Source organism: Salvelinus namaycush, chromosome 7 (assembly GCF_016432855.1).
Source record: "Salvelinus namaycush isolate Seneca chromosome 7, SaNama_1.0, whole genome shotgun sequence".
NCBI classification, from domain to species: Eukaryota; Metazoa; Chordata; class Actinopteri; order Salmoniformes; family Salmonidae; genus Salvelinus; species Salvelinus namaycush.
Window position 1 is genome coordinate 19,965,086 of NC_052313.1, and position 16,014 is coordinate 19,981,099.

Sequence of the window (16,014 nt, forward strand, 5' to 3'; positions counted from 1 at the left end):
GGTGTTTTACGTTTCCTCTGATTGAGAACCATATTAAGGTAGGCTGTTCTCACTGTTTGTTTGTGGGTGATTGTTCCTGTATTAGTGTTTATGCCACACGGGACTGTTTCGTTTGTGAGTTTGTTCCTGTTCGTGCGTTCTTCGTTGTCTGTAAGTTCTCATGTTCAGGTCTGTTTACGTCGTTTATTGTTTTGTAGTTTGTTAAGAGTTTTTTTTGTGTTCGTCTTTCTTTTAATAAATCATTATGTCTTCATACCTCGCTGCATATTGGTCCGATCCTTGCTCCTCCTCGGACGAGGAGGAGAACGAACGTTACAGAATCACCCACCAACCAAGGACCAAGCAGCGGGGTAACAGGCAGCGGCAGCAGGAGCAGCGCAAGAAGGAGGAATGGACATGGGAAGACGTTTTGGACGGCAAGGGTTGCTACACATGGGAGGAGATCCTGGCTGGAAAGGATCGCCTCCCATGGGAACAGGTGGAGGCAGCTAGGAGAGCAGAGGCAACCGGAGAGAGGAACCGGCGTTATGAAGGTACGCGGCTAGCACGGAAGCCTGAGAGTCAAGCCCAAACATTTCTTGGGGGGGGGCTACAAGGGAGTGTGGCGAAGTCAGGTAGGAGACCTGCGCCAACTCCCCGAGCTTACCGTGGAGAGCGAAAGTATGGGCAGACACCGTGTTATGCGGTAAAGCGCACGGTGTCTCCTGTACGTGTGCTTAGCCCGGTGCGGGTTATTTCACCTCCCCGCACTGGCCGGGCTAGATTGAGCATTGAGCCAGGTGCCATGAAGCCGGCTCAACGCGTCTGGTCTCCAGTGCGTCTCCTCGGGCCGGCATACATGGCACCAGCCTTACGCATGGTGTCCCCGGTTCGCCAACACAGCCCAGTGCGGGTTATTCCACCTCCCCGCACTGATCGGGCTACGGGGAGCATTCAACCAGGTAAGGTTGGGCAGGCTCGGTGCTCAAGGGAGCCAGTACGCCTGCACGGTCCGGTATATCCGGCGCCACCTCCCCGCCCCAGCCCAGTACCACCAGTGCCAACACCACGCACCAGGCTTCCTGTGCGTCTCCAGAGCCCTGTTCCTCCTCCACGCACTAGCCCTGTGGTGCGTGTCTCCAGCCCATTACCACCAGTGCCTACACCACGCACCAAGCCTCCTGTGCGTCTCCAGAGCCCTGTGCGCCCTGTTGCTGCTCCCCGCACTAGCCTTGAAGTGCGTGTCCTTAGCCCGGTACCACCAGTTCCGGCACCACGCACCAGGCCTACTGTGCGCCTCAGCCGGCCAGAGTCTGCCGTCTGCCCAGTGCCGCCTGCACTATCCGTCTGCCCAGTGCCGCCTGCACTATCCGTCTGCCCAGAGCCGCCTGCACTATCCGTCTGCCCAGTGCCGCCTGCGCTCTCCGTCTGCCCAGCGCCATCTGAACTGCCCGTCTGTCCTGAGCCTTCACAGCTGCCCGTCTGTCCTGAGCCTTCAAAGCCGCCCGTCTGTCCTGAGCCTTCAGAGCCGTCCGTCAGTCAGGAGCCGCTAGAGCCGTCCGTCAGTCAGGAGCCGCCAGAGCCGCCCGCCAGACAGGAGCAGCCAGAGCCGCCCGCCAGACAGGAGCAGCCAGAGCCGCCCGCCAGACAGGAGCAGCCAGAGCCGCCCGCCAGACAGGAGCAGCCAGAGCCGCCCGCCAGACAGGAGCAGCCAGAGCCGCCCGCCAGACAGGAGCAGCCAGAGCCGCCCGCCAGACAGGAGCAGCCAGAGCCGCCCGCCAGACAGGAGCAGCCAGAGCCGCCCGCCAGACAGGAGCAGCCAGAGCCGCCCGCCAGACAGGAGCAGCCAGAGCCGCCCGCCAGACAGGAGCAGCCGGAGCCGCCCGCCAGACAGGAGCAGCCGGAGCCGCCCGCCAGACAGGAGCAGCCGGAGCCGCCCGCCAGCCATGACCTGCCGGAGCCGTCAGCCAGCCATGACCTGCCGGAGCCGTCAGCCAGCCATGACCTGCCGGAGCCATCAGCCAGCCATGACCTGCCGGAGCCGTCAGCCAGCCATGACCTGCCGGAGCCGTCAGCCAGCCATGACCTGCCGGAGCCGTCAGCCAGCCATGACCTGCCGGGGCCGTCAGCCAGCCATGACCTGCCAGAGCCGTCACTCAGTCCGGAGCCGTCACTCAGTCCGGAGCCGTCACTCAGTCCGGAGCCGCCCCTCAGTCCGGAGCCGCCCCTCAGTCCGGAGCCGCCCCTCAGTCCGGAGCTGCCCCTCAGTCCGGTGTTGCCCCTTAATCCAGTGGGGTTTATATGGAGGGTCGACATTAAAAGGAGGCCACGGAAGCGGGGATTAACTATGGTGGGGTGGGGACCACGTCCAGAGCCAGAGCCGCCACCGTGGACAGATGCCCACCCAGACCCTCCCCTAGAGTTTTAGGTGGTGCGCCCGGAGTTCGCACCTTGAGGGGGGGGGGTTCTGTCACGTTCCTGACCTGTTTTCCCTTGTTTTGTATTTGTTTAGTATGGTCAGGGCGTGAGTTGGGGTGGGCATTCTATGTTATGTGTTTCTATGTTGGGTTCAATGTATTAGCCTGATATGGTTCTCAATTAGGGGCAGGTGTTTTACGTTTCCTCTGATTGAGAACCATATTAAGGTAGGCTGTTCTCACTGTTTGTTTGTGGGTGATTGTTCCTGTGTTAGTGTTTATGCCACACGGCACTGTTTCGTTTGTGAGTTTGTTCCTGTTCGTGCGTTCTTCGTTGTCTGTAAGTTCTCATGTTCAGGTATGTTTACGTCGTTTATTGTTTTGTAGTTTGTTAAGAGTTTTTTTTTGTGTTCGTCTTTCTTTTAATAAATTATTATGTCTTCATACCTCGCTGCATATTGGTCCGATCCTTGCTCCTCCTCAGACGAGGAGGAGAACGAACGTTACATCTATCCTCCTGATTCCTGCTTACAAGAAAAAATTTAAGCAGGAAGCACCAGTGACTCGGTCTATAAAAAAGTGGTCAGAAGAAGCAGATACTAAACTACAGGACGGTTTTGTTAGCACAGACTGGAATATGTTCCAGGATTCTTCAGATGTCATTGAGGAGTACACCACATCAGTCACTGGCTTTATCAATACGTGCATCGAGGATGTCGTCCCCACAGTGACTGTACGTACATACCCCAACCAGAAGCCATGGATTACAGGCAACATTCGCACCGAGCTAAAGGGCAGGAGCGGGACTCTAATCCAGAAGCTTATAATAAATCACGCTATGCCCTCCGACGAACCAACAAACAGGCAAAGCGTCAATACAGGACTACGGTCGAGTCATACTACACCGGATCTAAAGCTCTTCGGATGTGGCAGGGCTTGCTAACTATTACAGACTACAAGGAAACCACAACCGAGAGCTGCCCAGTGACACGAGCCTACCAGACGAGCTAAATAACTTCTATGCTCGCTTCGAGGCAAATGGCACTGAAACACGCATGAGAGCATCAGCTGGTCCGGAAGACTGTGTGATCACGCTCTCCGCAGCCGATGTGAGTAAGACCTTTAAACAGGTCAACATTCACAAGGCCGCTGGGTCAGACGGATTACCAGGACGTGTACTCCGAGCATGCGCTGACCAACTGGCAAGTGTCTTCACTGACATTTTCAACCTCTCCCTGTCTGAGTCTGTAATACCAACATGTTTCAAGCAGACCACCATAGTCCCTGTGCCCAAGAACACTAAGATAACCTGCCTAAATGACTACTGACCCGTAGCACTCACGTCTGTAGCCATGAAGTGCTTTGAAAGGCTGGTCATGGCCAACATCAACACCATTATCCCAGAAACCCTAGACCCACTCCAATTTGCATACCGCCCCAACAGATCCACAGATGATGCAATCTCTATTGCACTTCACACTGCCCTTTCCCACCTGGACAAAAGGAACACCTATGTGAGAATGCTATTCATTGACTACAGCTCAGCGTTCAACACCATAGTGCCCTCACAGCTCATCAATAAGCTAAGGACTCTGGGACTAAACACCTCCCTCTGCAACTGGATCCTAGACTTCCTGACAGGCCCTCCCTGATGGTAAGGGTAGGTAACAACACATCCGCCACGCTGATCCTCAACACGGGGGCCCCTCAGGGGTGCGTGCTCAGTCCCCTCCTGTACTCCCTGTTCACTCATGACTGCACGGCCAGCTCCAACACCATCATTAAGTCTGCTGATGACACAACAGTGGCAGGCCTGATCACCAACAACAATGAGACAGCCTATAGGGAGAAGGTCAGAGACCTGACCGTGTGGTGCAAGGACAACAACCTCTCCCTCAACATGTTCAAGACAAAGGAGATGATTGTGGTCTACAGGAAAAGGAGGACTGAGCACGCCCCCATTCTCATCAACGGGGCTGTAGTGGAGCAGGTTGAGAGCTTCAAGTTACTTGGCGTCCACATCACCAACAAACTAACATGGTCCAAGCACACCAAGACAGTCGTGAAGAGGGCACGAAAATACCTATTCCCGCTCAGGAGACTGAAAAGATTTGGCATGGGTCCTCAGATCCTCAAAATGTTTTACAGCTGCACCATCGAGAGCATCCTGATGGGTTGCATCACTGCATGGTATGGCAACTCCTCGGCCTCTGACAGCAAGGCACTACACAGGGTAGTGCGTACGGTCCAGTATATCACCAGGTCCAAGCTTCCTGCCATCCAGGACCTCTATACCAGGCGGTGTCAGAGGAAGGCCCTACAAATTGTCAAAGACTCCAGCCACCCTAGTCATAGACTTTTCTCTCTGCTACCGCACGGCAAGCGGTACCAGAGCGCCAAGTCTAGGTCCAAGAGGCTTCTAAACAGCTTCTACCCCCAAGCCATAAGACTCCTGAACAGCTAATCAAATGGCTACCCAGACTATTTGCCCCCCCCCCCGCTGTTGCTACTCTCTGTTATCATCTATGCATAGCCACTTTAATAACCCTACCTGCATGTATATAATTACCTCAATTACCTCGACACTGGTGCCCCTGCACATTGGCACATTGACTCTGAACCGGTACCCCCTGTATACAGCCCCGCTATTGTTATTTACTGCTGCTCCTTAATTATTTGTTTTTCTTATCTCTTACTTTTTTGGGGATATTTTCTTAAAACTCCATTGTTGGTTAAGGGCTTGTAAGTAAGCATTTGACTGTCAGGTCTACACCTTTTGTATTCGGCGCATGTGACAAATACAATCTGATTGGATTTGACTTTTGTATAAACAACACACAAATAGAGACATATCTCCATACAGATTTTACCAGAAGCAGTGCACTTGATAGGGAATAGGGTGTGATTTGGGATTCGGCCCCATTGATGTCATAATATTAATAAATAGGGAGTGCCTTTGCACTCGAAGCCCATCTTCAACACACTTCAACAGGGCACAATGCTGTAAGTGGTAGTTAACTGTGCTTCACAAACTCTCCACAGCCCAATAAAGGATAAAGGTGCCATGTAGTGAAAAGCTAATTAAGATAACTCTCTCTCCAGCATTTAGGAAATGAGAAACTCCACCAATAAGAGCCAGGTCAATCTGGATCTGTCCATGATCATCTAATCCACAGACAGACGGTAGAAAGAGTTCAACTCTCAAAAGACTACACAGTAAGGCAGTCATTGCAATACTGTAGAATGACATAGAATCTAGCAATGATATATCCTATGAATTATGGGACCTCTATGGTCATTACACTTTACAATTCCACTATGCATTCAATCGAAAAGTGGGTGGGGGCATCACAGCACACTAAAAATAGGGATGGATACAGCCAGGACAATCTTACAGTATGAAGTCCTCTAACCAAAACAACAGAAGGAGCGGATGAAAGAGGCTGGCCGCCCACAGAGCTCTTGAACTTCCCATTCAGCCAAGGATAGGAGGATGAGAGATAGGGAGGTCTGCACGCAACCTCTCGTTCATTAAAGAGGACTTCTGCTCACTCTCTTCCCCCTGTTATTTATAATCCCTCTGTCTCTGTGCAGTAATTCTCCTTTGTATGTCTGTGGCTGCATTCCAGCCCTCGATGAGGACATGACTACTGTAGAGTTAGCTACTGTGTAAACCAACTGCCATTATAGAAATTCACTTGAGTCTTATGTTGGGATGCTACATTGTTGGCATGTGCTCTCACAGGCATTGATATTAAATCAAATCAAATCAAAAGGTATTTGTCACATGCGCCGAATACAACAGGTTAGGTTAGGGGGGTAGGATGACCTGACATATTCTGCTTTTACAAAATGTGATGATGTTTTCAAATGAAACACAATACCTTGCTCTTGTTAAAGCTTTTAGAATTGATTGCAGTAAGCATACAGTGAAGTGCTTACTTACGAGCCCCTAACCAACAATGCAGAAAAAAAAGAGGAAGAAATAAAAGTAACAAGTAATTAAAGAGCAGCAGTAAAATAACAGTAGTGAGACTATATACAGGGGGGTACCAGTACAGAGTCAATGTGAGGGGGCACCGGTTAGTTGAGGTAATATGTACATGTAGGTAGAGTTTTTAAAGTGACGATGCATAGATGATAACAACAGAGAGTAGCAGTGGTGTAAAAGAGGGGGGGGGGGGGGGCAATGCAAATAGTCTGGGTAGCCATTTGATTAGGTGTTCAGGAGTCTTATGGCTTGGGGGTAGAAGCTGTTTAGAAGCCTCTTGGACCTAGACTTGGCGCTCTGGTACTGCTTGCCGTGCGGTAGCAGAAAGAACAGTCTATGACTAGGGTGCCTGGAGTCTTTGACAATTTTTAGGGCCTTCCTCTGACACCGCCTGGTATAGAGGTCCTGGATGGCAGGAAGCTTGGCCCCAGTGACGTACTGGGCCGTTCGCACTACCCTGTGTAGTGCCTTGCGGTCGGAGGCCGAGTTTCCATACCAGGCAGTGATGCAACCAGTCAGGATGCTCTCGATGGTGCAGCTGTAAAACATTTTGAGGATCTGAGGATCAATGCCAAATCTTTTCAGTCTCCTGTGGGGGAAAAGGTTTTGTCGTGCCCTCTTCACGACTGTCTTGGTGTGCTTGGACCATGTTAGTTTGTTGGTGATGTGGACACCAAGGAACTTGAAGCTCTCAACCTGCTCCACTGCAGCCCCGTCGATGAGAATGGGGGCGTGCTCTGTCATCTTTTTCCTTTAGTCCACAATCATCTCCTTTGTCTTGATCACGTTGAGGGGGAGGTTGTTGTCCTGGCACCACACGGCCAGGTCTCTGACCTCCTCCCTATAGGCTGTCTCGTCGTTGTTGGTGATCAGGCCTACCACTGTTGTGTCATCGGCAAACTTAAAGATGGTGTTGGAGTCGTGCCTGGCCATGCAGTCATGAGTAAACAGGGAGTACAGGAGGGGACTGAGCACGCACCCCAGAGGGGCCCCTGTGTTGAGGATCAGTGGGGCGGGTGTGTTGTTACCTACACTTACCACCTGGGGGCGGCCCGTCAGGAGGTCCAGGATCCAGTTGCAGAGGTGTTTAGTCCCAGGGTCCTTAGCTTATTGATGACCTTTGAGGGCACTATGGTGTTGAACGCTGAGCTGTAGTCAATGAATAGCATTCTCACATAGGTGTTCCTTTTGTCCAGGTGGGAAAGGGCAGTGTTCAGTGCTATAGAGATTGCGTCATCTGTGGATCTGTTGGGCGGTATAAAAATTGGAGTGGGTCTAGGGTTTCTGGGATAATGGTGTTGATGTGAGCCATGACCAGCCTTTCGAAGCACTTAATGGCTACAGCCGTGAGTGCTACGGGTCGGTAGCAGCTACAGTAGGGTCTGTATAGGTTTATCAAATGTCTCTTTTTTTTTAAACGCCAACATAAGCTGATCCTAGATCTGTGCTAGACCTGTGCCTATAGGTTACAAAATATGTGGCTATAGGTTATTCGATCTGTGCCTATTGGTTAACTTCTACACGGAACATTAGGGAGGAGGACAGAGGGGAGGGGTTAAGACGAGGGTGTGTTGTGGTGACACTCACAGGGGCAGATGCATTCTTCACTGTCACACTGGGTGTGGTGGCTCGCAGGGCTCCACTCACACCATGGTAATACTTGAAGCATATCTTAGTCTCCGCTGCAGGAGAGAGGGAAAGAAACAGAGAGAGAGAGAGAGAGATTTTAACTTTAAGTGCCCTTTTCTTGACACATTTCAATGAATGGCGACCAATTGTTCCGTCAGACGACACTTTTGACTAAAATAGTCACATCCAGTGAGCGTGTCAAAATCAAGAGAGAGAGTGAGACATACTGAAAGAGAGAGAAAGAGGGAGTGAGAATAAGGGATAACAAGAGAGAGAGAGAGAGAGAGAGAGAGAGAGAGAGAGAGAGAGAGAGAGAGAGAGAGAGAGAGAGAGAGAGAGAGAGAGAGAGAGAGAGAGAGAGAGAGAGAGAGAGAGAGAGAGAGAGAGAGAGAGAGAGAGAGAGAGAGAGAAGGTGAGATTAAGGTCACATCACTACAAAGTCATTTTTTTCCCTTCCCGTGACCCACTGGATTAGATGGAGGGATGGATTGGACAGAGGGATGGATTGGACAGAGGGATGGATGGATGGAGGGAATAGAGAATAGTAGTGACAGAGACGACGGCAGGCTTCCTGACAGGATGATCCAACCCTAATCCCTTTGTTGACATCATCATCAGGTTGGTGGAGGAGTAAGGCAGAGATGGAGCACTACAGTTCATCATTGTTGTGCGACAGACTATAATCCACTGTATCCAATGAGGGATGTCAATCACTTCAACATCATTGTATTTTTTTAACTGTTCATTTTCCTCTAAATTGTACTGCTATCATTGCGATACAGCCAGTGTAGGTTAAAGAGGCGTCGGCTGACATAATAGGAGAATAAATCAATTTAGGATAGGCATGTGCATTCTTGTCTATTGTGTGTGTGTGTGTGTGTGAGAGAGAGAGAGAGAGAGAGAGAGAAAGAGGGAGAGAGAGAGAGAGAAAGAGGGAGAGACAGAGAGACAGAGAGACAGAGAGACAGAGAGACAGAGAGAGAGAGACAGAGAGATAGAATCATGCTCTAGGGAACACACATTGTGATGACAAAGAGGTGGGTGGTGGCAGTGTTCACGAGAGGAGAGTCCCAGGTGAATTTGTGCTGCCAAATCCGTCTCCTTATGCAGTTACTACACATGTTCTAAAAACAGAAAATCAGAGCTGAGCAAAAAAAATAGCAACCAGAAAAGACCCACTTTCTGAACGCTCTACTTGACTTCCCCTGTGTGTGTGTGTGTGTGTGTGTGTGTGTGTGTGTGTGTCTCAGTCTGAAAACAGCTCACACCTGCTCCTCTGTCACCTAACTAATAGGGTACCATTTCACTCTGTAACACATTCCATTTATATCCAAGGGAGGCTCTAACGAAAAATCACTATCTGCTTGTCACACAAAAATGGGCTCCCCTTATTTAAGCATTCCTAGCACAGTCATTGGGCTCTGCCACCACAGGGGAGTGTCAGGCTTTTCCACAGGGAACCTGAGGATATCTCTCTCTAGGCTTGGGCTTTCTGCAGCCTCGGCAGTAGATAAGGTGGTTTGTTTGGACTGATCCTGAGTCCCAGCCACAGATCAGGCAGGCTGCCATGTGAGCAGCAGACATTCGTCCTGCTAGTTGTCATATCCCTGTCGGAGATGAATAGCAAGGGAGAGAGAAATCAATACATCCGTCCTGGTCGGCGGTGGCAGGTTTGAGAATGAGATATGGACAGAAATGTGGATAATGGGACATATTTTGCATAATCGCAAAAAAGGTTATTTAAAAAAAAAACTCTCCCTGGCTGACAAATTGGTGGTGAAATTGTCAGAAAGTTCCCGACATCTGGAGGAGAGAGTGGGTATTTGAGTCTGACTCACTGTGATTTCTGCAGCCCTCGGAAACATCAGTGCCTGCCTGTAGCCTGATGCACCATTTTAATTAGTATAAATAAAGTATCACCTTATGGTATAATTCTAACAGCTTGCGACATCCAAGAGATAAATACTAACATTTTGCTTAGGCCAGTAAACATCCAATGTAGTCTAAATACTTATGACAAAACAACACAGAGGGGTTGAAACGAGCTATCAACTCTCCTACAGATAAACAACATGCTCTACACACAGGACGTGTTACAATGCTGAACTTCAAATCTCACACATAGTGATAAAACAACAGGAGCAGTCTCAGAATATCTGCTACCAGTTGACCTGTCGACATTTAAAATGTGATTTTAAAGGAGATAGGTATACTTACAATCTGCAAAGTAGGAGCTGGTATCGATCTTCCACACAATCTGGCCCTTGTGGGAGCCGTTCACTCCCCGGTTCTTATAGTCCAGAAAGTTCTCCGACAGTCCCTCATCTAAATGAACAGGAACATCATACACAATGTAACAGTATATATTGTAGCTTCTATATTATTTTGCATGCTCACTGTAATCAAAGGTTACTGTGAACTTGACAAATGTCAGTGGGGAAAAGGTATAAACCTCCCACTGGACACACACTGGTTGAATCAACATTGTTTCCATGTCATTTCAATGAAATTACGTTGAACCAACGTGTACTAGACGTTGAATTGACGTCTGTGCCCACTGGGATTAGTCTGACGGGCAAAGTTTGGACAATCATTCTGATGTTTGGAACTGGTGTAGACTTGACTCTTGCCATTGACTCATCAGAAGCTCCACCCACCTATGAGGTACATGCCGATCCAGTCCCCGGCGTCCACCTCCTCCTTGATGTCCCAGCAGATGAGCATGTCCTGGGACTGGCCGATGGCGTAGTGGGAGGTGCTGACGGTCAGCGTTGAGCGGCTGTCCGAGGTGACCAGGTCAGCATCGCTAGTAGAGCGGGGCTGCAGCGCCAGGGCGGTGGCGTGGTCGTGCCGGGGCCCACCGTTGGGGTACTGCTCGGGGCTGTAGCTGTAACGCGCCCCAGCGTCCTTGCAGCGCCGCCGACTCTGGGCGCTCCGCGATGGCGACGCCATGGCGGCCAGGCCCAGGAACCTGTTCTGGTACAAGTTCTGGAGGGAGGTACAACACACACACTACTGGGTAATGTAATTACCGGAAGATGTGTTGGATGTTTCATGTACGAGATAATACAGCTACCCTGTCAGATGTAAGTCCAGCAACTTTAAATAGTGAAGTAAATTAGGGACATTGTTGCAGGACTACATAGATTACATTCTGACTGGGGTACATTTTCTGTTAAAAAAAAAGAAGTAAAATGATCCATCATATTGGACAGATATACAACGTCACTGATACCATCCCTTCACAGTGTGACTACATAGAGTATACATAGTGAAAATATTTCTGCCAGTACCAGCTTTGAGATGGGTGTGTTGAGATTGTAGGGCACTTTGCACTACCCATTGCCAATCTGCTTAGACATCGAAGCTCTTTCGCGTGGCATTAAAAGACAGATAAGAGCAAATGTAAACACAAGTGAATGCTCCTCGCTCAATCAGAAGATTCAGAGCCGTTCCACCCAGCGGCAGTTGCAGCCATTTGGCACTCCGTTCCACATCACCATAAACATGGAGGTTGTTAACTGTTAGCAGCAGGACAATCACAGTAATTCATAGGAGCTGGCAGAAACATTTGGGCAAACACACTCATTTGTAATGGACGCTAACGATGTGTGGGAAGAGTGTGGGGGAATGGGTTCCACTGATGGAAATGTTAATCTGATGGTAGAGCCATGAAGTGCAATCTGGGTCTTGTTCAGTAGGGAGTGAACATTATGAATTGTTTTTAAACTGGGAGGTGTTAGTAAAACTTGTCCCATGACAACACAGATTTTTCCGTTACTGTTGCAAAACGTTTTAGTGCAGTTTGCCCCACTGAACACTGCCCTGGTGTTGTAGGTTGTTAGGGGTTGTCCACCACAAATTAGTAAGTGAATGGTCTGTCATCCAGCCCACCAAGGTCAAGGTGGGGAGGTGTACACACTGTATACATTCCATTCTAACGAGCAACCATTACAGGTGCATTCTTTTGCTGAAGGTTGTGACTGATTACATGATGAATATGGATCCTAAAATGATGACCTTGGTTTGGTAAGGTTTAGTTTAAATGGGTCTTTTCCCCATTGGATGTGGGTTTGGTGCATTATAGTGATGAAGGCCTAAAATTGGAAGAAGATAGGGAAAACAATATAATCCAGTCTGATGTGTCTTTGCATCGTCAAAGCCAGCTCCTCCTAAGGAAGCGTTCACATCCTTGCACAGTGAGTGCAATGATGAACGAGGCTACGTTTGCCTGTGTGTGTTTTGATCACACAAACCCCCCACACTCCCCAGAGATCCTTATCTTTTACATGCAGAACATCAATATAGGTATCTGGCCTAAGGGCACCCACAGACACAATCCTCATAGTAAACAGCCTGGAGTGAACAATCCATGGTGTAGCCTACATGCAGTGACAACATAAAAAGTCCTATCTGTGTGTTGGAAAGCAGCCCTCCCACAGTAGAAGAGGTATTGACAGACAGCTCTGCCTCTAGAGACACCTGGCAGTCTAACTCCACTACGAAAGAACAGCCCAACTTCTCAGTGAGATTACCATCACCTTACTCAGCTTTAGGCTGGTTTACTCCAACACATCTTCAGTGAAAAGGCCTGATCCTTGCTAACACTGAACAGCGTACTTGGTTCTCTAGTTTTAGTTTAGAGTCATTCAGAATGCAAGCAATGGGTAGGGTCAGTTAGGGCCAACTGTAGGCCAATTAGTCTGTTTAATAGTGATACCAAAACATCACTGCACATCTCGTACTGTATGCTGTCATTCTTACATTTGGTGGGGGGTTGTTTGTAGGTTAGTTAGTTGGTTTAGGTCATTGTCTGTCCATTTCAATGCTTGGAGTTGAGCACCTTTCCCATCTAAGCACAGCCAGGGGTAAGACCCCAAGAAGAGGCATCAATTGGCATTGGACACTGGACCTGGGTACTTTAGTTGTAACACCATATGAGACACCGCTAGAAACACAAACACATTGAGTGAAGACACCACAGACGGACCACGATGCTGCTATGGAGCGCAGCATGGTAGGTGTGATGGCTGATGGGTAATGGTGACGGCACAGAGCGAGGAGGACACTGACCTTAACACTACACAGGTTCAGCAGCATTATGTGTCGTCAACTCAAAGCACATCAAATCCTGAGGAAAAGGTCATGGGATTATTTAGCATGGAAAGCAACAGAGCGCAATCACAGTTTATATGATTGACTATATGATTGATTACGTGATTAAATGGTATTTTCTGTAGCATATCCCTAAATAACTGTGTTTCTATCACTGTAGGGTTACTACAGTACATAGTACATAGTAGCTGTGAACTGGTGGGTAGGGACGCCACTTCTCTTTCAAAACATAAACATACAATAAGTAGCCATTTAAAACTGGATTATACAGATCAGATGTGTGAAAACGTGAACACTTATATACTGTATAACAGAGATTCAGTTATGGGTGGGGGGGAATCGTTACAATATTGGGATATTATTTTTGACGATATAGGCTATCGTATCCTTTTTACAATATTGCAATATAATTTAAGTATTTTTTCTTCATAGCCTGTTCTCCATCTTTTTAAATAGGGGGCCAATTTATTTTAAGCCCTTTTATTTCCATGACTGATCAAAACTCATGGCTCTCTCTCGTCCCTCTGCTAGCAGATTTATGGGGAGCAATACAGTATGTTTGGAACATCGACTCGCAATAAAATCACAATATTGATATATAGAATCGTGAGAATTGCAATACATATCGTATCGCCACCTAAGTACCGTGATCATTTCATATCAAGAGGTCCCTGGCAATGCCCAGCCCTATCATAAATGCGTAAAATACTGGAAATAGCATAAACTGGAGATGCTAGTGGCATGAGAAAGCGAGCAGTAGCTCAGGAGTTTTCATACTTCATCAGACAAAATATGAATCATTGAGACACAGAGCATTATGACAGAGACAGACAAACACACACAGATCAAGGACATACTGACCATGTTAAAACAGACAGACAGAAAAAGACAGGAAGAACCAGAGACAGAAGCAGAGACGTAGACGCAGATGCAAAGAAACAGATGCGATAATAAACAGGACAACAAGAGCGTAGATCCTTCGCATATAGCCTAGAATCTATACGGCAGCAAATACATTGCTTCAAGTACATCAAAAGACAGACAACCCCATGTGCATTTGCTGATGACCACAGGACAGTTAAGTAAACACTAAACCTGCAGAAGAAAGTTAGACAAAACAACCAGGGCTGTCGTTCTCTTGGTATCTCTTCCTTCTATCTCTCTGCCTCTTCCTAAAAATCTCTCTCTCTCTAATCTCTCCAAAATATTCAATCTTCTCTCCTCCTGAACAGAACACTGGCTTTTATATAGCTTCAGGAGTCTAATTGGATACAGCTGCATCTTGACGAGGGGGCGGGGTCAGCTCTCTAATCATCCATTAGCCATTGAGTCGACCAATCAGCTGGTTGGGGAGGCTTCCAGGAAGCCATCTCCTGAAACACACACACTCAAATACAACACAGAAACTGGGGAACGTAACACAGCGCTTAAGTGAATTAAACAGCATATGAGATGCACGGCTCATCGGGTTTCAAATGTTATTTGTGCTAAGTGGAGCTAAGCACGTTTCTATTCTCTTCTGGAGGAGCCGGGGCGCTCTCGTCAGCATTGATCGTTCAGTAACAAGGCTAATGGAGTCGGACAACAGCCGAGAGAGAGAGGTGGAGAGATATCCTTCCGCCGTTGCTAGTGTGGGACTACTGGTGGTGAATTCCCCTGATCTCCAGGAAACCACCTGATAGGCAGACAGAAACACTTCACTTAGCCTACATTCAGCATAAAACATGGTATTCTAGCTTCACCTACACATCAGTGAAATACAGAAATCTCTTTTTATTTGTCACATGCTTCGTAAACAACAGGTGTAGACTAACAGTGAAATGCTTACTTACAGGCCCTTCCCAACAATGCAGAGAGAAAAATAGCACAAGGAATAAATACACAATGAGTACCAATAACTTGGCTATATACACGGGGTACCAGTACCGAGTCCATGTACAGAGGTAATTGAGGTAGATATGTACATATAGGTAGGGGTAAAGTGACTAGGCAAAAGGATAGATAATAAACAATATCTGCAGCGTACGCGGTGAGTCAAAAGTGTTTGTGCAAAAGGGGTCAATGCAGATAGTCCGGGTACCTATTTAGTTAACGAATTAGCAGTCTTATGGCTTGGGGGTAGACGCTGTTCAGGGTCCTGTTGGTTCCATCGGTAATGCTTGCCATGCGGTGGCAGAGAAAACAGTCTATGACTCGGGTGGCTGGAGTCTTCGGTTAAGAGCGTTGGGCCAGTAACTGAAAGGTCGCTGGTTCGAAACCATGAGCCGACTAGGTGAAAAACTGTCCATGTGTCCTTGAGCAAGGCACTTCACCTTAATTGCTCCTTTAAGTCGCTCTGTATAAGAGCATCTGCTAAATGACTTAAATGTAAAAAATGCTGAATAAAAAGATATAGGGTCTTGTCTTAGGATGTATACATATAATGAGTGTGTAGAGGCTTTTCTGTATAGTGCAACAGTGCAGCAAGGACGTGATAGGCTGTAACCGGGCAAGAGGTCACAGTTGAATTGTACTGTCGAAGGAGACACGGATCACATGAGCGCACCAGGGTACAGGGTTCCCCACTCACAGGCTGACACTTTAGGCGGGAATCCAATGAGACACTGCTGGGTGAATCTCAATAGTATTTCCTCTCTCCTTGACTCTTTCTCAACATTGTCATAAGCAAGCGAGGAGAGCAATGGAGGTTCCTCTCCTCAGATGTTCTCCTCGCCTCCCCATGACAATTTTGAGGAGGTTGAGAGAGGGAAGGAAGAGAGGACTGCTGAAGAGGACTTAGAGGAGGGACTCCACTCACTGCCTCCCTCCTTTGAGACAGCACACAGAATCACAACAGTAGGTCCACACTTTAACATTCACACCCAGCACTGTGTGAGTATTAAT

The 16,014-nt window shown here is 48.2% G+C and overlaps 1 protein-coding gene across 1 annotated transcript in view; it reads right to left on the bottom strand.

Annotated features, from left to right (window-relative positions):
• The window catches only part of LOC120050651 (E3 ubiquitin-protein ligase HECW1), a 71,707-nt gene extending 58,591 nt beyond the window's left edge, over window positions 1–13,116 (bottom strand). Inside the window, exons 1-4 of the mRNA XM_038997231.1 lie at window positions 13,090–13,116; window positions 10,674–11,004; window positions 10,234–10,341; window positions 7,975–8,069 (exon numbers count right to left, since the gene is read on the bottom strand). Of these exons, the coding sequence (XP_038853159.1) occupies window positions 7,975–8,069; window positions 10,234–10,341; window positions 10,674–11,004; window positions 13,090–13,116 (561 nt within the window). The remainder of the gene's footprint in view (window positions 1–7,974; window positions 8,070–10,233; window positions 10,342–10,673; window positions 11,005–13,089) is intronic.
• Between the last annotated feature and the right edge of the window lie 2,898 nt (window positions 13,117–16,014).